The sequence below is a fragment of the Chiloscyllium punctatum genome, chromosome 3 (assembly GCF_047496795.1).
Source record: "Chiloscyllium punctatum isolate Juve2018m chromosome 3, sChiPun1.3, whole genome shotgun sequence".
NCBI classification, from domain to species: Eukaryota; Metazoa; Chordata; class Chondrichthyes; order Orectolobiformes; family Hemiscylliidae; genus Chiloscyllium; species Chiloscyllium punctatum.
In genome coordinates, this window is record NC_092741.1 from 89,233,057 (window position 1) to 89,257,514 (window position 24,458).

At 40.7% G+C, this 24,458-nt stretch overlaps 1 protein-coding gene across 7 annotated transcripts in view; it reads right to left on the minus strand.

Moving 5' to 3' along the window:
* ptprk (protein tyrosine phosphatase receptor type K) overlaps window positions 1-24,458 on the minus strand; it is a 603,086-nt gene that overhangs the window by 37,129 nt on the left and 541,499 nt on the right. For all 7 annotated transcript variants that reach the window (XM_072556025.1, XM_072556024.1, XM_072556023.1 and 4 more), the window contains 6 exons: window positions 21,026-21,123; window positions 11,590-11,706; window positions 9,836-9,990; window positions 8,866-9,001; window positions 4,424-4,573; window positions 370-543 (listed from right to left, as the gene is read on the minus strand). In XM_072556025.1, coding sequence (XP_072412126.1) covers window positions 370-543; window positions 4,424-4,573; window positions 8,866-9,001; window positions 9,836-9,990; window positions 11,590-11,706; window positions 21,026-21,123 — 830 coding nt within the window. The remainder of the gene's footprint in view (window positions 1-369; window positions 544-4,423; window positions 4,574-8,865; window positions 9,002-9,835; window positions 9,991-11,589; window positions 11,707-21,025; window positions 21,124-24,458) is intronic.

Here is a 24,458-nt window from a genome sequence, read left to right on the forward strand (position 1 = left end):
TTGAGCCTGGACTATACCAAGTCTGTGATACATTTGTCACGTATTCAGTTGCTCTATGAATAAGTCTTCTGATACTTATTCTTAGTAGGAACCCAGTTTCAGTGTTTTTGTTACCACAATTAACAACATAACTCCAGAAACCATGCTAATGAAAACTTGCTCTTCAATTTTCAATGGGCTTATTTCCATTGGCTCCAGGTGCAGCTGGAATTGCAATCTCCTTGGTTGGAGAGGACAGGAGAAATCAAACTTGAACCTTTACTGTGAAGAATAATACTATATATTGCAGTATTGAATCAAACTGACAATCTCCAAAAACACATGCAGTGCTTTTGAAAAAAAAATCTAGTGTTAAAATGAAACACATACATCCATAAGGGCAGCATTGATGTAGTTGCTGCTTTCACCATCTATGGTAATTAAGAAAGGCAGGCATCTGTCTGGTGGTAGTGCATCCATGTATCGATTTTTCTCGTGATTCCTGGGAAGAAGAGCTATGCTACAGTCTTCAGGTTGCAGTTGAGAAGAAACAGAATTCAGTGTCTAAAAGTAAGAGAAGGAAACACATTTTACTAATAACCATTGCAAAAATTGATATTTTTCAACTAATGAGTGATATGTTAGGATGTTGGCTTCATCAAGAGCATACTCTGTAAATACCAAAGTATTATGACATGTTTTGGAGAACAGGCAGTACCAATTGAGTCAGCAGGTTAGTTGATAATTGAACTGTTGTATTAAAGTTTCAGTTTCATCATTTCACTACCTGATCAGCTATTGAAGACTAAATGAGACCGAACTTGATCATAGAACCAGAGAATCCCTACAGTGTAGAAACAGGCCATTCAGCCCATTAAATCCATACCAACCCTCCACAAAATATCCCACCCAGACCCACTCCCCTGACCTATCCTTGTAACCCTGCATTTCCACTAGCTAATTCACCTAGCCTGCACGTCCCTGGCCACTATAGGCATTTATCATGGCCAATCCACCTAACCGACACATCTCAGACTATGGGAGGAAACTGGAGCACCTGGAGGGAAACCATGCAGACACAGGGAGAATGCGCAAATATTGCACTGACAGTCATCCAAGATTGGAATTGAACACGGGTTCTGGCGCTTTGAGACAGCAGTGCTAACCACAGAACTACGATGATATCCCCAGAATAGGAGAAGTAAAAGAAGCAAATCTTACTTAATCCACCAAGCATAATCAGATAGGAATATGACTGTGCTTACTGAACACATGGAGTGTCACTTCAAGCATGACATAATCGTGTTAATGGTTTGTATATTTGTAGATTCCGACGTCTGTACATTCCTGGATCCTGTACGTTTTCGTGCATTTAGCTCCAGCTTCAATACCATAATTCCAAACTCACCTCCAAACTCTAAGACCTTGGACTCTGCTTCCCCCACTGCAACTGGACCCTTGACTTCCTGACCTGCAGACTACCATCAGTAAAGACAGGCAACAATACCTTCTCCATAATAATCCTCAACACCAGCGCCTTGCAAGGCTGCATACTCAGCCCCTTACTGTACTCCTTATATACTCATGACTATGTAGCTAAATTCAGGTCTAACTCCATTACAAATTTGCTGATGATACCACCATAACAAGTTGATTGGTAGGTGGGGATGGAGCCAAAACAGAGAGAAAAACAGTTGAACAACAAAGGAGTGGCTCAAGATCTGTATGGGGAATGTAAAGCTGCTAATGGAGACAATTAGTAGCTGACTCTCTCACTCTTCTTCATAAAGACCATCCTTTTCCTAGCTACCATCAGTTTTAAAGAAGGGTTACTGGACCTGAAATGTTAAACTTTGATTTGTCTCCACTGATGCTGCCAGACCTACTGAGAATTTCCAACAATTTCTGTTTTTAGACAAGAAAGAGATAGTTGAATGGTGTATAGACAACATTCCCTTGCTCAATGTTAGCAAAATGAAGGAATTAGTTATTGACTTCAAGAAGCGGAGCAAAGGACATGCCCTTGATTACCCAGTCCTGGTAAAACCTGTGCAGGGAATAGCTGGTTGCTAATGCAAAGTTTTCAAAATATATTCAGCTGCTTGCACACTATTATATGTTGAAATGCACACTATTGAATGTGAAACTGAAACACCTGATCAGCGGATCCAGACAATCTATACAATCGACACAGGAATTCTTGGACATCATCAGAAATATATACATAGACAAGGAAGAAACTATGGTCTCATTCGATATAACGGCACTATTCACCTCCATCGACAAAACACTAGCCAAAGAAACAATAGCCAACTTGCTGAACAGACATAACAGACAACAGGACGTTGAACCTATCAACAAAGACAGCACACTTAAACTACTGGACTTGTGCCTCACAACACACTTCACATTCAATAACCAAATATACGAACAAATCAACGGAACACCCATGGGCTCACCGATCTCTGGACTCATAGCAGAAGCAGTAATGCAAAGGTTAGAACAAACAGTCTTACCACAACTTCAACCCAAACTCTGGGTCAGATACGTGGATGACACCTTTGTAATAATTAAAAATACAGAAATAGAGAACACACACCAGATCATCAACGCCACACTCACAGGAATCCGATTCACTAGAGAGGAAGAAAAGGACAACCAACTCCCATTCCTAGACGTGATGGTACAGAGAACACCGAACGGAGAATTCACCACAAAGGTTTACAGGAAAGCTACACACACAGACTAAGTCCTAAACTATGAAAGCAACCACCCCAACACACACAAACGAAGTTGCATCAGGACACTATTCAAAAGGGCCACAACACACTGCAGCACACCAGAACTACAAAAAGAGGAAAAGGAACACCTATACAAAGTATTCGCCAAAAACAGATACCCTCGCAATTTCATCAAGGGAGATACAACGGAACGAGGACATGCCGCAACCCAAAGGACTAGCCACACTACCATACATCAGGAGCATTTCTGAACTGACAGCCAGACTACTGTGACCACTAGGACTCATAACAGCTCACAAACCAACAGCTACGCTCAGACAACAACTCACCAGAACCAAGGACCCGATACCCAGCATAAGCAAAACTAATGTAGTGTACAAAATCCCATGCAAGGACTGCACAAAACACTACATCAAACAAACAGGAAGACAGTTAACGATCCGTATACACTAACACCAACTAGCCACGAAACGACACGACCAGCTATCCTTAGTAGCCACACACACAGATGACAAGCAACATGAATTCGACTGGGACAACACTACCATTATAGGGCAAGCCAAACAGAGAACAGCCAGGGAATTCCTAGAGGCATGGCACTCATCCACAGACTCTATCAACAAACACATCGACCTGGACCCAATATACTGGCCACTACAGTGGACAGCTCGAACTGACAACCGGAAGCGGCAGAGACAGGCCACTATAAATGTCGGAGGAAACAGCACAGAAGCTCTTCACAGGAGGCTCCCAAGCACTGAGGATGTCACCTAGACAGGGGACGAAACATTTGCAAGACAAATTCCCAGCTCAGCGAACAGAAACACAACAACGAGCACCCGAGCTACAAATCTTCTACCAAACTTTGAAAAATTCTATTGTATGTTTTAAGTTCCAAGGCCTGCTCAACACGGTTTCCTACAATCAGCTTAATGGTCAATATAGGAGGTAAAAACAATGACTGCAGATGCTGGAAACCAGATTCTGGATTAGTGGTGCTGGAAAAGCACAGCAGTTCAGGCAGCATCCTGAACTGCTGTGCTCTTCCAGCACCACTAATCCAGTTAATGGTCAATATAGTATGTCACCTTCAACAGTCTGTACATTTTGGTAACCTTGCCGGCTACAACAAATTCTGTGTCTGGTTAACTTTAGCAGTCCCCCCTTCCTCCCCATTCCCTTCCCCCTGCTCCTCTTCCCTCCTCCTCATCTCCTTTCTTCCCTCCACCCCCATCCACCTCACCCTTTCTCCCATCTACCCAAAATCTCTAGCCAGCATCCAGATAACTTTTTGTGTTTTTTTGCAAGTGGAAGATGAGTTTGAATGAAGGCTGTAGCAACAAACAATTGATAGAAGTTTTAAAATGTGAAAAGGTTAGGTCTAACATCCATTCTGATACATCTATATAGATGCAATTTAAGTACTGTAATTAAATAAAACAAACCTATGTGCACACCAATAATATAAGGTGCTGCACAGTTTCACATCTTTAATAAGTGAATTCTAATTGGTCAGGCCAAATACACACATTGCTACATCACTTGATATGAGCTTTCCCCAAACTACAAACTTGACGGACACAAACTTATCACCATAAGTTAAATGAAGAAAACCATCCTTCCTTAACAATGTGAATATAGAGCGGCTTTGAATTGAATTAGAATGTGAAATACTTGATAACTTGTAGCTAAAGCTTACTTACTTGAAATTCATCTTTAAGTTGTGAGGAGTTACTCTGTGAATCAACTCTTGTCATTTCATAATACGTTGGTTTGACCTCACATGTTGGTATTGAGGTGTCCCCACAGAGACAAGCCTCTAGAATGGCATCGTGAATGAAAATATATTGCTCCTTAAAAATAACACATCTAATTAGTACCATCTTTCAAGTTGCAGTTATTAACAAGTTAATTGGATATGAGGAAATAGGATGTAGTTCACTGGAGGGGGGAGTTAAAACAAAACACATGCCCTCAGAGACCAAGCTTCTGACATAATCTATATTTTTACAATTCAACTAAGGAAGAAACAAGTTTTAAACTCTGAAGCCATCATTTATATTTTGTAAAGGCTCAACTAAAGTTGTTGGTTACAGTGCAATTCTCATTTTCCACATATACATGGGAAAAACAGAAAAGTCAGCAAATAAAGGTTAAAGTAAATAACATTGTTTTGTATTACACTGGAGCTCACACCCATGATTTTTCACAATTTGACTTTGAGTGACAAAATAAATTTTCATGTAGTTGATAATACATTTATTTCCAAATAGGATGCCAAAGGCCCAGGTGGAAGAATTGCAATTGCAAAATAATTCTGAAAATGGGCTCCCTGCACCACTGCCAACCTATTGGGGCCTAACATGGGCCAGCAAGAGTGATGGTTATTGGCAGTGCAGGTAGGTCAAGGTGGTGCTGAGCAGACATTCATATGAAATCTCACTTAGGACAGACTGACAGGCCCACAGCGAGGATCGAGAGGATAAAGGATTTGAAAGGCAAAGTCATGGGTGGGCAACCCCCAGTTGAGTGAAGTGGGCTGGGAAGGATGTATGTCACCATTTCACTAACCAGCAGCCTGCAGAATTAAGGCTGTGAAATGATGCATTTGGTGCTAGTCTCTCATGTGACCCATTGTAATCAGACTGGGAGTAAGATGAAGCCTTTAATGGATAAGTAATTTCCCACAAGAGGAAGGGACTGAAATGGGTCCTGCGCGGGTGATCCATGGAATGGATCCTTTGCTGCCTGCAAATTTCTTGAGGTGAAGGGGCAGGTGATGGAAGGCCGGTAAGCTGCTGAGTTACATGTCTACCCGCCTGTCCTCCAACTGATGGGTGGCCCTTTAAGATTCAATCCCAACTGACCTTCCCTTTCTTCTGAGAAATAAACAACAGGAATGATTAATTAAACAAAAGAAAAATATGAAATTTGGATTATGAAATGGTAAAGGAAAAGAGCAAATTTTGATAACAAGCAGAATAAATTGTTTATTTTTAAAAATCAAAATTATTTAACTTTGTGCTTAATATTCCACTGATCTGGATATATGTGAAATTTTAATATGATAAAAGAAGTATATGTTTCAGTCTAACAGTATTCACTATGAAATGTAAAGCCCATCTGGAAAGCATCACCTCCCTCAAGCTGCCAGAGGTTTAAGGGATATAAATACAATCTGGTGAAACAGCAAAACTAACAAACAAATCACTTCCTTTACCAATAGTCTGTTATGTTAAATATAATGCAGTTTCCATCTATGAACAAATTTGTTGTCTAAATATTTGGCTATACCGTGTACATTGGTGAAGCACTAATTGGCCTATTAAGTTCCAAAGACTGCAGCGAGCTAGTACACTGGAAATCATATTGGGAAAGGGGGGAAAAAAGGCCTTTCCCTATAACGGAGGCAGACATTGAACACATGCCAGAATCTTGACCATGAGTATGCCAAGCTGCCAAATGCTCTGGTGCCATAGTAAGATACTTGTGGAGATAGTGATAGGGCACACAGAGCTGCCAGCCAATCATAGGCTGACACCTGTACACACTCAGTAGTTCCAAACGGAACACAATGTGCTGTCAGCATTGTAACTGGGAGTGCTACAGGATTACTCATGGAACCAGGTCACAATTAACTGAGGTAGGGATGATGATTTCAGAATGTCAGCAGAAAGAGCAATGTTTTTGTTCTCCGCAGGCGTCCCGATACTCAGCCCCTTGATTAGTCCTGAATGCCTTTGAACAAGGGAGTAGCAATGCTGCTTGCAGAATTTATCTCAAGTCAAAAAACTGGAAATATTACTTGCAAGAACAGGAAGCTCGATAAAGGTGGAGGCAGCACTGTTAATCAAGGATGGCATTGGTACATATGAATTACTCTGGTTCAGGAGATCAGGATGTAGAATTAGTTTGGATGGAGATTAGTAATAGTATAGAAAAAGTCATTGTGGGTTTGGTCTACAGGTCCCCTAACAGTTAGCACAATGTAGGACAAAGGAAACAAGAAATGTTGACTGCTTATAATAAAAGGACAGCAATAGTCATGAATGACTGTAATTGACATAATATGTGGTAGTAGCAGTCTGAAACAGGAGTTCACAGAATATTTGAAATATTTTCATTGAGCTGCCCATTCTGGAACTGACTAGAAAGCAGGTTATATTAGATTTGCTACTGTGTTAGCATAAATGAATGATCTTGGAGTAAAGGCACCCCTAGGTAGGAGGCTATATGATAGACTGTGATAGAACCTTATATTAGTTGAGATGGACAACATTGGATTTAAGACAAGTATTTAAACCTGAAAAAGAGCAACGATGTGGATATCAAAAGGTAAGTTAAGTAAAATTAATTGTTATAATGAACTAATGGATGTATCAAATGAGATGCAGTAGCAGACTTTGAAGGGATATTTCAGGATAGGTATATAGCTGCAGTAAAGAAAAAAAACCCATAGGGAGGACCCATGCTCTATGGTTAACTAAAAAGTTAGGTAAAGCATCAAACTTGAGGAAAAGGTATTTAACTGGGCAAAGAGTGACAGGTTGGACAATTGGTCAGAACTCAAAGAACGGAAACAATGAGTAAAGGCCCATCATGAGGAAGAAATTAAGATTATGAGAGGACGTTAACTAGAAATGCAAGAACAGACAGCAAGAGTTTCTACAATTGCTTAAAAGGAGTAAGCAAAGTCAGTTTTGGCTCTCTGGAGAGAGGGAGCAAATGGGAAATTGACAGCAAATAGCAGATGAAACCAACACCTATTTTGCCTTTGTCTTCACGGTGGCCAAAGACAGAATAAACCCCAGTGATACTAAACAAAAGGAAGATCCCGCTAGAACTGAATAAGACATGTTTATGCCACAGCTAGAGTACTATGTACATTTCTCGATTACTGAACTACACAAAGATGTGATCTTTCTGGGAATGGTACAGAGCAGATTTACAAGGGTGCTACGAGAAATGGTGAATTTTGACCACAAGGAATTATTGAATAGAGTTGGATCATTTTCTTTGCAACAGAGGCAGCTGAGGGGAGATTTAACTGAGGTTTATAAAGTTTTGAGGAGTCTAAGTAAATAGTGCAGTGAAGAAGGCATATGGCGTACTGGCTTTTATTGGTAGAGGAATTGAGTTCCGGAGTCCTGAGGTCATGCTGCAGTTGTATAAGACTCTGGTGCGGCCGCTTCTGGAATATTGTGTGCAGTTTTGGTCGCCATACTATAGGAAGGATGTGGAGGCACTGGAACGGGTGCAGAGGAGGTTTACCAGGATGTTGCCTGGTATGGTAGGAAGATCCTATGAGGAAAGGCTGAGGCACTTGGGGTTGTTTTCTTTGGAGAAAAGAAGGTTTAGGGGTGATTTGATAGAGGTGTACAAGATGATTAGGGGGTTAGATAGGGTTGACAGTGAGAACCTTTTTCCGCGTATGGAGTCAGCTATTACAAGGGGGCATAGCTTTAAATTAAGGGGGGGTAGATATAGGACTGATGTTAGGGGTAGGTTCTTCACTCAGCGAGTCGTAAGATCATGGAATGCCCTGCCAGTAGCAGTAGTGGACTCTCCCTCTTTATGGGTATTTAAGCGGGCATTGGATAGGTATATGGAGGATAGTGGGTTAGTGTAGGTTAGGTGGGCTTTGATCGGCGCAACATCGAGGGCCGAAGGGCCTGTACTGCGCTGTATTGTTCTATGTTCTATGTTCTATGTTCTATAAGTACGGTGGATCGGAAGGGCTCATTTCTCTTAGCAAAAAGGGCAGTGCTCCTTGTGCGTGGGGGTGGGTCGGATTAAAATAATCAGCAAAAAGAATATAAGGATGCTGGAGGATCAATTTTATCTGGAGGGTAGAAGGATAAAAGCAGAAATGCAAGTCACATACAAAGTATACATCTTTCAAAACCAGTGTTGTAACTACACAGTTACAGACCAAAAACTAGAAAGAAAGATTAGGCTGGATAGCTTTTTCCTGTCTGACATGACCATGGTGAGCCAAAGTGTTTCCTTTGGCGCTGAAAATTTTTGATAACATTCTCTTAGTGACAGAGACAAAATAATGGCACTTCCACACTCTAATATTGTTTTGCCACAAATGCTCAAGATTAAGTTTTGTGACCTTTGATTATATTGATTTAAATCTTACCTCTGTCTGAACCATATTGATGCGCCTTGATCGTAATGCTTTAACACAGTTATAGATATCAACAACTCCTTCTCGCTCTGCCATGTCTAACATAATATCTATAACTATATAGCAGCCAGTTCTTCCAGCTCCAGCACTGAAAATATACAAACAGGAACGAGAATTTCATAACAAGTCTTAATTTTTGGTGACAACGAAGTTCACTTGACAAAAACATACTATTGAGAGTATACACAGATCTTTACAAATCACTTTAACATGTATTGGAGGTGCTAGTGTTGGACTGGGGTGGACAAAGTTAAAAATCATACAATACAAGAGCGCTTTGAAAGCTAGTACCTCCAAATAAACCTGTTGGACCATAACTTGGTATTGTGTGATTTTTAACTTTGTCCGCATCAACATGAATACAGATTAAAAACATACTTTAGTTAAAAACAATATATTGCAGATTATAATCCCCAAAACTGAGAAAAACTGCTCTCTAATTCCAAGTAAAATGGACTGATAAAGTTGACCCAGTCGAATTGCTTCATATATTAAAGGGTTCAAATATTGAGCATAAATGTAGAATATATTCAACAATACCGAACATTAAGAATGAGAAGAGAATTCACGTGGAAACTGTTCCATGCAAAGTATAATAGAAACAGTAAATACCTTACACGAGAAATTCATTAAAGCAATAGTTTTAGGAGGCAATTAGCACTGTTTCTGAAGAAGTAAAGAATTCAATAATACAGAGAGAATGTAATGTTGAGATGGATCATAAGAATACTCATTAGCTGGGCCAACTATCTGTTTTTACAAACTCCAAAGTTAAGGTTTCACTGAAATTACCTGGAATGCAGATATACCTGAAATCTAGTGATGTTAATGTCACGGTCAGTTATAGATTTGATAAACTAATGTTGACATCACAAAGAGGTTTAACAATATCACAGCAATTTATACAATAAGCACTGCTAACCTGCAATGTACAACTACTGGTCCTGCTCCTGGGGGATTCGAAATTTTCACACGACGGATAAATGCCAGTAAACCGGTTGCGTGATAAGGAACACCATGGTCAGGCCAACCAGTAAAATGAAACTGTTTAACCTCACGTATTTCATCGAAACCTCTCTGGGAAGGGACAAAAGGAAAAAATGAAAATAGGAGCAACAGAATATACTCCTTTCCAAATTAACACACTGTGTGTTATAATCATCTAAACATATTGTGGCCTATTTTCATAATCCTTTAGATTCATCTCAAATTATTATAGACATTTATTGTAGTCTTTTAGCTTAGTGTTTCATATTGCCCGTATGCTCTTCCACTATTCTTGTTCTTCATGTCCAATATCTCTTTCAATCAGCAAACTAATGTTTTTTCAGATCCTTTGCAATGAACGCTTACAAGATTCAACTCTCAGTTTAATAGGTGAATTGCTAGATCACCTGCACTTCCTTTGAAAAGGAGCTTAAATCTTATTGATTTCAATTACTTAAAGACACTTTCTCCTGCGCCTCTTGAAAGCGCAACAGACAGCTACCATTTCTTACTTAGGATTGTTTCAACTTTCACCCACTTGCCTATCCATAATCCAAGCCTTAGTGAGTCAGTTGATGACAAATAAATTGACACAATTCTACCACTGAAGATTTGCAAAACAAATTCTCTTTTGTCCCAAACCTGGATGTTAAATATTTGAATATTGTACCAAATTTTGTCTTCTCCTTCTTCTGGACATCATCACCATTTAAAGTTATATTATTTTCAATTCTAGACTCTAAAATTTTTTGTTTAATTTGTTACATTCCCAGTCATTCAATGCTGTTTCATTCTTCAGGGTGTTAAAAGTCAAATCCAATCACTGCCAGGTAATGTAATTAATATATTTCATGTCCTAAGCTGTGCTCTAGTGTTGCTCTCAATCATAAGTTTTCCATAATTTAAAAATGCGACTAAACGAGCACAAGTAATATCATCACCATATTTTTGCTTGCTATAAATATCGTAAATGGAATTTTTCCCCCCGATAGATTTTAGCTTAGCTTATTCGTTTTTTGGAAACTGCATATTTAGCAGCCTTAAATTGTTAGTGAAATACACAATTCAGTAGGTGCCTAAAAGGTTTTAATGCATATTTGCTGCTGGTTGTGTTGAGGCTACAGATCAGGGGTGGCACGATGGCTCAGTTGCCTCACAGCACCAGGGACCCAGGTTTAAATTGAGCCTTGGGTGACTGTCTGTGTGCAGTTTGCACATTCTCCCTGTGTCTGTGTGGGTTTCTTCCGGGTGCTCCAGTTTCCTCCCACAGTCCAAAGATGTGCTGGTGAGGTGAATTGGCCACGCTAAATTGCCCATAGTGTTAGGTGCATTAGTTAGAGGGAAATGGGTTAGGGCGAGTTACTCTTCGGAGGGTCGGTGTGGACTTGTGGGGCCGAAAAGCCTGTTTCCACACTGTAGGGAATCTAATATAATCTAATCAGGCGTACTATATGGTACTGGGGCATGTATTAGCAAGATTTTATTTACCATTGTCAGGTCTTTGCTGATCAATTTTCTTTTCTGGCCCTTCGCTGCAGACAATTCCCATTTGAGTGTTTCAGGCAATTCAGGTGAAAGATAATTTGAAGTATCAACTTATCAGAATCTCACTTTACTGAGCATTATTAAATAAACATTCTATAAATACTAAAGAGGGAATACACAAAAAAGTTAAGAATATCAGCTTACCCTTTCTAATGTAAATGTTCGAACCACATATTCTGCCAACGGTTCCTCTTCCATGAATGTAACTTTAAAATCTGCATAAACCTCAGAATCATCTGGCCAATATTTGTAGCACTTTACCTTAAATTTCAAAATAAAAATGATTGAGAATAGTAAAAAGTAATTTATATTACAAGCCCCAGTTTTAGCATGGTTACTGAAGTATGAATAGTATGATCACATTGCTTTGCAGAAGCTGAGCTGGAATGCGAACAGAGTTGCTCAGAGCAAGTTCCATCTGCGTTAAACACTTACATATTTTCTCCCCCAACAGTTGTACATTTCAAATGATTAAATGATGACAAGGAAATCCTTATGATTTGGAGATGCCGGTGTTGGATTGGAGTGTACAAAGTTAAAAAAAGTCACACAACACCAGGTTATAGTCCAACAGGTTTAATTGGAAGCACACTAGCTTTCAGAGCGATGCTTCTTCATCAGGTGATAATGGAGGGCTCGATCCTAACAGAATTTATAGCAAAAGTTTACAGTGTGATGTAACTGAAATTATACATTGAAAAATTGATTGTCTGTTAAGCCTTTCGTCTGTTAGAATGCAGTGATAGTTTCACTTCTTTTATGTGTAAATCACAAATCCTTCTTTTAAAAAAAAAGTTGCATTCTCGGGTTAGCTGTTAACAATGGTGCTAGCTAGACAATATGTTGAAGGTGTTGGCTCCCTGTGTTCTCTGTCTATGCCATGATGTTTAGACTGATTCTAATCTAAAAAGTGAGATAACGGAGTTACCTGACCTCAAAAACTGCACGAATTTATGTAAAACTCCGTTTGAGATCACATAGCTTTATAAAAGCCCCAGAGAGTCCAATGGATCCTGACAATTTCTATGTTTGATAATGCAATACATATCAAGTTCATAGGATATCAAATCCAGGCTGCAAGACCATTTCCTGCAGAAAATTTCACTCCACTTCACTTGAACTCAAGTTGCAAGCTGTGTGTCAGTATGAATCCCGTATCATTTCATAAAGAGTACTGACTACATCCAGTGTGAATATATGCTAAAATAGTTTATATTAAAAATGCGCTTAATAGCATTTTGTCAGTTTAGTTCAAAATATACCACACAACAGATTGTAATGAATCATACACAATGTAGTCATCCCTGCAAGTGCCTCCTTCCAAAGTAGAATCCTGTTCTCCGACAGATCACTATCTAATGAGCTTTTCCAAAAAGACAGAATCAAACCTTTTCCCTGGACATTCAATTGCATTACCAAGACTGAATCTCTGATAATCAACTATCTAGATGCTCCCATTTACCAGAAACAGAATCAGAAATTGTTGGAGAAACTCAGCATCTGTGGAGAAAAAAAAGAGTTAACACTTTGAATCCAGTAACCATTCATCAGAATGTAGTTAGTGATTATCTGGTTCAGCCAGATACTCCTAGCTGACAGACAGAAACAGGAGTGTCACAGATTCTGTTCACTCTGCGAGCTGGCTGTGAAGATGATGAATTAGTGTCAAGGACTCTCCATGTGTGAATAAAGGGTGACTTGGTGATAGGATTCTGGCCTTTGTGGAGTTATTTCGGTGGCAACCACAGAGAAGCACGATCCAGAGAAATTTGCTCACAACATTAGTCTTTTAGTTGGCATTTCTGGCATCATGTCCCATTAGTTGGGAAGCTTGTCTTGTTTGATCCTGCCATTGAAGACTCGGCCCAGTATGTGGAAAGAATGCGCTATTTTATCCGAGCAAATGACACTAGAGCAGATGAAAAGTGATTTTCCTGATAATTTGTGGACCTGCAGTATGTTTGGTTATGAGGAGCCTACCTTTCCCTGAGGCACCAGATACTAAAACCTTTCAAGAGTCGATGGATTTAGTTCAGGAATATTGTGACTCCAAGCCTCCTTTATTTCTGACACACTATTGGTTTTACTTGGCAATTTGAGAACCAGGGGAATCCATTTTGGGATTTTTGACGAGGTTATGACAATTGGCAGAAGCATATGACTTTGGTCTAACTCTTAATGAGATGCTGAGAGACTGTTTGGGATCTGGGATTCATGATGTAACAATGTGAAAGCAATGACTAGCTGAAGCCCAACTGGATTTTAAACAGGCACTACAACAGGCTTTATCAATGGAAAATGTAGCAAGTGGAGTATATATGAGTTGCAGGGTATTCTGTTGCAAGAGAACACCCCCAGCCGTCTGACTGAGCATGTGGAACACCAGTTCAGTGAAGATAATAGTAAAACTTCACTCAAGACTTATCGTGAACAGAGGGACTCCAGATCAGCCCACAGCAAAACACAAAGCAAAGCCAAGCCTCTACCAAAAGATTAAAATTTTCTTCAGGATTTGAGCAGGCAAGCCATTGTCGTCATTACTGGTATGTGACTCGAGACAGCAAGAGTCCCATTAGACCTAAACTGAGTAAGACAAGTCTTAGGCCAGGATCCAGGAGAGTGCACACCCTTGAAAGTCCAAATTGGAACAGTTAAATTGCTGAGCAACACTCAAAGTAAACATCTGCTCAGATGGTCACTCAGTTTTAATGGAGGTTGAAGCCAACGTGGCTATATCACACAATACAGAACCAGTCTTTACCAAAATTTACTCTGACTCCAACCCTTAGGTTTGCGTAAGACCTTGGCTAGGATGAGAACCTATACCAGGGAAACCCCAGAGATTAAGGATACAATTTCAGTCCTGGTCTCTTCCAATAAGCAACAGGTTCAGTTACCACTTATTGTAGTAAAAGGCTTGGGCACAAGCTTGATGGGTTGAAGTTAGTTTAGAAAGATTTGATTCGATTGGCTCAACATTTTTCAATTAGATAATGGCTGCCTGAGTGAAATCTTAATCAAATACTCGAAAGTTTTTCCTGGAAGGACTATGAAATAAGACAATGACACCTTGTTGACCAGGAAGCAACTCCATGAATCTGCATATGTGAAAAAGTAGAGGCAGAATCAGAAGGCTGGAAAGTGACGGTTTGCAGAATGGGTAGAACTGGCCATACCAATTGCGAAGCCCGACGGGTCAATTTGGCACTGTGGCATGGTGGCACAGTGATTAGCACTGCTGCCTCACAGTGCCAGAGACCTGGGTTCAATTCCTGCCTCAGGCGACTGACTGTGTGGAGTTTGCACATTCTCCCCGTGTCTGCGTGGGTTTCCTCCGGGTGCTCCGGTTTCCTCCCACAGTCCAAAGATGTGCAGGTCAGGTGAATTGGCCATGCTAAATTGCCCGTAGTGTTCGGTAAGGGGTAAATGTAGATGTAGGGGTATGGGTGGGTTACGCTTCGGCGGGGCGGTGTGGACTTGTTGGGCCAAAGGGCCTGTTTCCACACTATAAGTAATCTAATCTAATCTAATCTAATTTGCATTTGTGGGGTTTTAAACAAACAGCAAACCACTTTTTGCAGCTGGATAAATATCCACCCCCTCACAGAGGATTTATGCACAAAACTGGCAGGAAGGCTGTCTTTCACAAAGCTGGACACAAGTCATGTGTATTTGCAATTCGGCTAAAACAGGATTCCCAGAAGTATGATACAATTAATACCCATAAGGGTTTGTACCAATATATGAAACTGCCACTTGGAGTAGTGTCAGCTTGTGTAATGTTTCAGTAGACAATGGAGAACATTTTACAAGGTCTACCCTGGGTCACTATTTGTCCAGATGATGTGCTCATAACAGAGAAAACTAATGAGGAGCATGACCTAGGCAGACGTTTTTGTGTTCCAGGATCCCAAAGTGATCTACTTGGGCTAGAGTCAACAAGATGAGGTCACACTCACTGGAAGATAAAATGAGGGTGATCAAAGGTGCCCCGGCTCACACATCTGTATCAGAGCTTAGGTCTTTCCTTGGGTTGGTGAATTATTATGGAAAGTGCCGACATAACCTGGCCTCCATTCTGGCACCTTTGCATCAACTCTTAAATGGTCAGCCTGGGAAATGGTTGCATTGTCAAGCCATAGCTTTCAGGAAAGTGAAGTCAAAGCTATCATCTTCTAAGGTGTTGACACGTTATGATCCAAAGCAAGATCTGGCATTGATATGCAATATCTCCCCGCACAACATTGGGGTAGTATTAGCTCATAGGTCGCCCAATGGAGAGGAACACTCAATAGTATATATATCCAGAATTGCAGCTGATGCAGAACGTAAATATGCCCAGATAGAGAAGGAAGGTTTGGTGGTCACATTTAGAGTCAGAAAGTTCCACCAACACCTTTCTTGGGATGTAAATTTGTAATAACAATGGAGCACAAAGCCCTGTTGGGCCTACTTAAAGAGAATTACCCATAGCTTCAGGCCAAATTCAGCGGTAAGCTCTAATATTAAGGGTATATAATTATAAGTTGGAATACCATTCAGATGGGAATTCACCTGCTCCTCAGATGCTGCCTGACCTACTGTGCTTTTCCAGCACCACATTCTCGACACCGTTCAGGTGGCCAAGTAGCAAATATGCATGCATTGAGCCGCCTCCCACTGTCAGATACATCACCGGTGGCACTGCCACTGGAAGAGTCCATAACAGCTATAAATCTTCTGGACACGCTTGCAATCACAGCTGACAATATTAGACTTTGGATGCACAAAGATCTGGTCCTGGCAAAAATGAAACAGCTGGTGGTGATGGGGGGAGCCAAAGAGCTGCCACAACAAGAATTGAAACCTTTTTGGAGTAGGAGAGACATGATCACAGTACAGGACAACACATTATTATGGGGAGGGCAGCATCAGGAACATCAGTGTCAGATAAAAGACTCTGCTAAGTGAGAGAGAGAGTTTATGTCAGGTGTCGAAGTTTGGTATAGGAACCACTGGAATTGCCTTACATGGGTAAGAAGCATGGTCAACACAAGGTCAGGTCCAGTGACATGTAAAGTTCAGATAGGTCTGACGGTCCTGACCAAGCACGTGGCCCACATGAAAGCTGCAAACTCGCTCACGGTGTGGGAGTAAAATGTGCCAGGCTCCTCGACAGCCTTTCCTACCGTTCCAGAACCCCCAAGGGTTCTCCCTTTCCATCAAGCGTTGAAGGTAACTCAGAATCTGAGTTGGATATGGTATTTTTTGCCATGAAGAAGAGAATGAATCTCTTCTGACCCACTCTGGGCTCAAGAGGTGAGCTACTGTGTGTTACACTGGAGTTAGAAATCACACAACACCAGGTTATAGTCCAATAGGTTTAATTGAAAGCACTAGCTTTCAGAGCGCTGCTCCTTCATCAGGTGGTTGTTCACCATTGGAGAAACCTGACCTGATGCTAAAATGCTACAAAGGAGGAGCTACAATACAGAAAAGTACTGGCCTATGTCCTGGGATTCAGAGGGGGAGGGATGTAGTGACCGTAAACGAGGTCAGCCAAGTGGACCTCCTGCTTGGTTCTGTCAGCCAGGACTCCCACATTGGGGCTGTTACTGTGGTCTAATCACGGAGTCATGACTGCCAGATATAAACAGGAGTGTCAGATATCTTGCTCACTCAGAGTTGACTCTGAAGGAGCTGTATCAGTGCCAATGACTCTCCGTGTTCAAATAAAGAGTGACTTGGTGATGGGATCCCGACCTCAGAAGTTAAATACAGAACACGAAGGTACATTGGCTGGAAGAGTAGTTCACAAGCTGGAAATTTTGCAGCAATTGACTCATTTTCCTATTTCCTAAACATGGTTACAATCTACAAGGTGCAAGTCAGAAATACTTTCAAGTTGTCTGAATTAATGCAACTCACAGAGTCAGAGATATACAGCACAGAAACAGACCCTTCGAACCAACTTGTCTAATGTGGACCAGATATCCTAAATAAATCTAGTCCCATTTGCCAGCATTTGGTCCATATCCCTCTCGACCCTTCCTATTCATATACCCATCCAGATGCCTTTTAAATGTTGTAATTGTACCAGCCTCCACCACATCCTCTGGCAGTACCACCCTCTGCCCGAAAAAGTTGCCCCTTTGGTCCCTTTTAAATCTTTCCTCCCTCACCTTAAACCTATCACCCTATCGTTTTGGACTCCCCACCCAGAGAAAAGCCCTTGTCTATTCAGCCTATCCGTGTCCCTTATGATTTTATAAATCTCTAAAAGGTCACCCTGAGCCTCCGATGCTCCAGGGAAATGAGCCCCAGTCTATTCAACCTTTCCCGATAGCTTAAACCCTCCAACCCTGGCAAACCCTTGTAAATTTTTTCTGAACCATTTCAAGTTTCACAACATTCTTCTTAAAGGAGGGAGACCAGGATCGCACGCAATATTCCAAAAGTGGCCTAACCAATATTCTGTAAAGCTGCAACATGATCTCTCAACTCCTGTACTCAATACTCTGACCAATAAAGGATAGCATACTAAATGCCTTCTTCACTATCCTATCTAACCTAGACTTCACTTTCAAGGAACTATGAGCCTGCACGCCAAGGTTTCTTTGTTCAGCAACACTCTTTAGAATCTTCATTAAGTGTATAAGTCCTGCATTGATTTACCTTTACAAAATGCAGCACATCACATTTATCTGCCACTCCTCAGCTCATTTTCCCACTTGATTAACATCCTGTTGTACTGAGATAGCCTTCACTGTCCACTACACCTCCAACTTACTAACCATATCTCCTATATTCACATCCAAATCATTCATATACATGATGAAAAGCAGTGGACCAGCACCGATCCTTATAGCACTGAACTGATCACAGGCCTCCAGTCTGAAAAGCAACCCTCCACCACACCTTCTAAGATCTACCTTTGTCCCAGTTTAGCATCTGAATGGTTAGTTCTCCCTGTATTATGTGTGATCTAACCTTGCTCACATGGGGAATCTTGCTGAATGCCTTACTGAAGTCCACTTTGATCACATCCACTGCTGTGCCTTCATCAATCCTCTTTGTTACTTCTTCAAAACCTCAATCAAGTTAGTGAGACATGATTTCCTACACACAAAGCCAAGTTGATATCCCTAATCTATCCTTAAATGTAAATCCTGCCGTCAGGATTCCCTCCGACAACTTGCCCACCACCAACGCCAGGCTCACTAGTCTATAGTTCCCTGACGCTTCCTTATCACCTTTTTAAAATAGTGGCATCATATTAGCCAACCTCCTGTCTTCTGGCACCTCACCTGCAACTATCCATGATACAAATATCACAGCAAAGGGCCTTGTAATCACTTCCCGAGCTTCCCACAGAGTTCAAGGGTACATCTGATCAGGTCCTGGGGATTTATCAACCTTTATATGTTTTAAGATGTCTAGACCCACCTCCTCTGTAATATGGACATTTTTTTTTAAAAGAGGTTGCTATTTATTTTGCCATGCTGTCTGCCTTCAATATCCTTCTCCACAGTAAACACTGATGCAAAATACTCTTTTAGTATCTCCCCATCTCCTGCAGCTATACACATAGGTGGCCTTGCTTCTCTCCTATCCTTAACGTATTTGTATAATCCCTTTGGATTCTCCTGAACTCAATTTGCCAAAGCTCTCTCATGTCCCCATTCTACCCTCCTGATTTCCCTCAAGTATACTCCTAGTGCTTTTATACGCTTCTAGGGAATCACTTGATCTCTGCTGTCGATACCTGACATATATTTCCTTCTTTTTCTTGACCAAAAACTCAATTTCCCTAGTCATCCAGCATTCCCTATACCAGCAGACTTTCCTTTCACCCTAACAGGAATATACTGTCTCTGGTTTCTTGTTATCTCCCTTCTAAAAGCTTCCCATTTTCTAGCTGTCTCTTTACCTGCGAACATCTGCCCTCAATCAACTTTTGAAAGTTCTTGCCTAATAACGTCAAAATTGGACTTCCTCCAAATTTTAACTTCAATTTTTAGATCCAGTTTATACTTTTTTATCACTATTTAAAAACTAATAGAATTATGGTCACTGTCCCCAAAGAGCTCCTCCACCGACACCTCATTCACTTGCCCTGCCTTATTTCCCAAGAGTAGGTCAAGTTTTGCACCTTCTCTAGTAGGCATATCTACATACTGAATCAGAAAATATTCTTGTACACACTTAACAAATTTCTCTCCATCCAAACCCTTAACACTATAATAGTCCCAGTGTATGTTTGGCAAGTTTAAACCCCCTACCATTACTACCCTATTATTCTTACAAATAACTGAGATCTCGTTACAAATTTGTTTCTTAATTTCCTACTGACTCGTGGGGGGTCTATAGCACAATCCCAATACCTTCACCCAAGTAACTTCCTTGGACATATTTCAAGAATATCCTCCCTAGATACAGCTATAATGTTATTCCTAATCAGAAACACCACTCCCACTCCTCTCTTGTCTCCCCTTTCAATCTTTTCAATAGCATCAATACCCTGGAACATTAAATTGCTAGTCCTGTCCATTCCTGAACCATGTGTCTGTAATTGCCATGAAGTTCCAGGCCCATGTTCTTAACCATGCCCAGAGTTCATCTGCCTTCCCTATTGGGCGATTGCATTGAAATAAATGCAGTTTAATAATCAGTCCCACCTTACTCTCTTTGTTTTTGCCTGCTGTGTCTGTTTGACTTACTCCTTTTCCCAACTGTACCACACTCAGATTAATCTGTATCCTCATTATCTCACTGGGTTTTCTCCCCCGCCCCATCTTAGTAGTTTAAATCCTCCCAAGCAGCTGCAGCGAATCTCCCCGCTGGAATATTAGCCCCTTTCAAATTCAGGTACAATCCGTCCTTCTTATATGTGTCACTTCTACCCCAGACGACATTCCAATGATCCAAAGATATGAATCCTTCTCTCCTGTACCAGCTCAACTACACATTCATCTGCTCTATCCTATTTCTACTCTCACTAGCTTGTGGTACTGGGAATAATCTAGATATTACTACTCTTGAGGACCTAATTTTTAAATTTCTGCCTAACTCCTGACAGTCTCTCCACAGAATTTCATCCTTTTCTCTAACTCCAATAATACTTCAGAAGCTCAACATCATGTAAGAAAATAAAGTTTTCTTCATCAGGACCCTTCCACTTCCAAAACGCAGGAGTGTTAAATACATGTAAAAGTTAAACTGCAGCAAATAGCAAGGGCACCTTCACATGTGCCTTCTTTCTAATAATATCTAAGAACTAGAGAGACAGGCACATAGGAACACCACCACCTGCAAGTTCCTCTCCAAGCTAAAACCATTCTGAATTTGGAAACATATCACATTCCTTAATGGACATGGTCAAAGACCTGGATTTCCCTAATAGCAGTTGTTGTACATACACTATATGGACTGCAGCAGTCCAAGTGGCTCGACACCCACTCAAAGAGTAACTAGGGATGGGTAATAAAGACTGGACTGGTCAGTAATGCTGTCATCCCATCAACAAATTTTAAAAATTATTTTCTTCATATTTTAAAATTCACACCAAAAACATTTGTTTTACTTTTAAAAGCAGACTTACTCTTCCAACTTCCACCAGATTTGTGACCATGACGATACAAACCGATTGCTCTTGCCAAACCATTCTCCAGAAATCATAAACAGTTTCATGAACTGGTCCTAGGAGGTTATGATACCATAATGATTAAATAATGCCAAAAATGCATGATTATACATGACATTCATTCACATTTTATCATAACATTAACGTTCTACTTCACTGTTATCCAAGTAATTTTTTTTTTAATGCAAAATTCTGATACAGACTTTCACCAGCAGGAGTATATACAAAAAAAAAGTCACAGAAATGCAAACAACAGGTGAAGCCTTATTTTAAGATGGTGCATTCAGAAAATCAGCATCATTGTTGAAACATAAGGAAGTGAAATTTTGGAAATCACCAACTGAAACAGAAAATGCCAAGAATAAAGCTCTGAGGTTACCTGGAAAGGGAAAAGGCAGGTTATCCCCACATCATGATGGGAAACCAGATGATAAATGTAATGTAATACCCAACCGAATGGAACAATTGACAGAATTCAATACTCAATTCCGTTGATTTGTATCAAAGAGGCAATTAATGGTTTCAATGGTCCTTGCATTGCTTTTGGGTGGTGATGATTATTGGTGGATAATGTTAAAAGCTAACTGTGATCAGCATTCCTGACCTACAAGTCTATCTGCTATATCCTTTCCAAACTACCCTCTTTTTTTAAATTTTGCCAGTCTTCACATGCTCAATTCCTTTCCACTCTGGTACTTGAAATCTTTCTTTTATCTTGCAGAAGCTTATTAATTTGCTGTGATGAGCACTCCTCATCCTTGTTTAATACTATTCCTCTATCTATTGCCATGGAATGTAGAATCTTTAGAATTGACATTTAGCATTTGGTATCAACACACTACAAAATTCATTTCCTTTTATATATTTTAACGCCATGTCAACACTTCTTAACATCATCATCAATTTCCTATATCAAAACAACCGAGCATTACCATCATCAGAGCTTCACGTCAATGTTATTCATCTCGAAACGTTCGCTGAAGAGACCACCAATGTTTGTAAGGGCCAAACTCTGTAAGCATGTGGTGCGATACTATAAAAATATTGCATAAGCATCTTTATACTTCAGGAGAAACTACAATGGGCTTAATCTTCTATTTTGGATAAATATAAATTTTGATGTATTTTACAGAGGCTTTCAACTTTGCAAGCCCCAGCAAAACTTCTCATTACATCATCTCAAACTTGCCTCATTAACTATCTACTCTGCCTCGCTGTCTTCTAATACTAGCCTGATTCTATCATTCATCAGCCCAGAACATTTCGCCACTACCAGGATATCCCGGAATAGACCTGCATCCCTCGTACTAATCCCAATTTTAAAAGCTGTTGTGCACCCAGTTGACCACTGTCAGATTGAAGCTGGTTTGCAAGGTGACTAACATTTGCCTGAGATATAGCAGGGAAATTGGCACCTGCTTTGTGGACAGAAAGCTGAGGTTGCCACCCAGGTCAGTGCGGTCTCAGCTCTGTCAAGGAATGCCCAGTGTAGAAGGAGGTCATTTACCTTCTCCACTTTACCAAAGAGCCACTGCACGCACCTTTCACCACGGCGCATACTTTACCACACTTACTACTACATGTAACATTCTTCCTCACTTACGCTCCCACACTTCAATAACTGACATCACCAATCCTGCATATGCCCTCTGTGCTACCTACTCATTCACTCAGAACAACACGTTACTTTTTCCAATCTGCACCAGCATGAACAGTTGTGCCAACCACTTCCACCTTCTTCAATTTCCCCCGACACCCCTTTTTGGTCATTTCAAGAGAAACAATGCACAATAGGCCAGAAAGTTTCAAGACAGGTTGCCCCATCTTCTGCTTCATGCCTGACAAGGAGAAGATCCTGACCATCCTGTGAGCAGGTCAAAGCGAGCTAACTCAAAGTCAATGAGAAAACAGGCCTATCGCTGCAAGCAAAATGTCCTTACAGCAGCATTGCCATGCATGTTGGAGGAGTGCTCCAAGGTGCAGAAACATCATCTAAGTGGATCAGGGAGATACCATGAGGGATCAGAGGTGTTGGCAGGAATATGGATGCTAATAACCATGGATGAGGGATGCATCTGGCTGATGCCCTGCACCATGCCGTGAGGCATTTGTTGCCCGGTCTCCAAGGTGGTGGCCTGGTGGTGCAAGTGTTGCTAGAGTTGCTAGGTACCAGCTCTGATTTTCATGTCAGGAATTGTTGATATCTACTTTCCTGGTTGTGGAATGGTAGGTTAGGAAGCTGCATACTGATGAGGTAAGATTCAGTGTTTGAAGGTAGAATCCCCAGAGTGTGGAAGTGGGCCAAATGGCTCAAGTCCATACCAACCCTCAAAAAAAGCACCTCACTTTTCCACCCTCTGTAATCCTGCATTTCTTATGGCTAACCCACCTAACCTGCACATCCCCGGACACTATGGACATTTAGCTTGGCCAATCCACCTAAGCTGCACATCTTTGTTCATGAAGATAGTAATGAGAATGTCATCTCAATGTCTGGGAAATGCAGTTAGTTGCTTCCAAATTTGAAAAAGGCCTTGTTGGACTTCCCATGCAATGTGCCTAGATTTCCCACCAAAGTCCCCACAGTGCAGATCACTACTCAATTCAGCCCAACGTGACTATATGACAACTTCACAAATACATGAGTACAACATATTTATACCCTGCTGACAACATTCTGGGACTGAACAGTTTTCAATTTGACCTCCTAACCAAAATAATATGCAAATCCTCCAAAACGTATGAACTCAGAAACAAAGTGCAGCTGTTCTCTCACACAATTCTATGCAGCCCACCTCAGTATGTATGCACAATGTCACCATGGTGTTGGTCTTGTGCTACTTTGTGCTCACCTGAAGTACTCACCACTGCTGGGGCTTGTTGGCAGGATATTTCTGCCTCAGTTTTGCATCAGATCACTGACAGTTAGGAATATTCCTTCACAGTTGTAATGTGTGAAGAATCCTCCCAGAGATAGCCAACAGTCAAGTTGACACCCAGCCTTGCGAACAGGGACCTGAAGGTCCTTGTCTCATCATTCAAATGCTGAGTGGAAAATCACACTTTTTCCCCCCATGATATTGAGAAACTCATTTTTCTGATCTCGTTATATCTTCCATGATTGGTCATTGTCCATGTCAATCAGGGGCTGGGAAAATTCCACCTCTTGTATCTATTAATAAATCTTTGAAGTATTTTTAATGGTGAAACTTGTTTCAACCAAATTCTACTTAAACATGGAATTCCTATTAATGTTTCTGTCCATTTCTAACATTTGTTGGAAACAATCAGAGACAGCATTTCAAAATGAAAACAGATTGAAGAATTAATGAAGTAATTTTACGAGTGCTCCATTCAGGTTGCTTTATCAATTATTATCATCTAGTAAAAT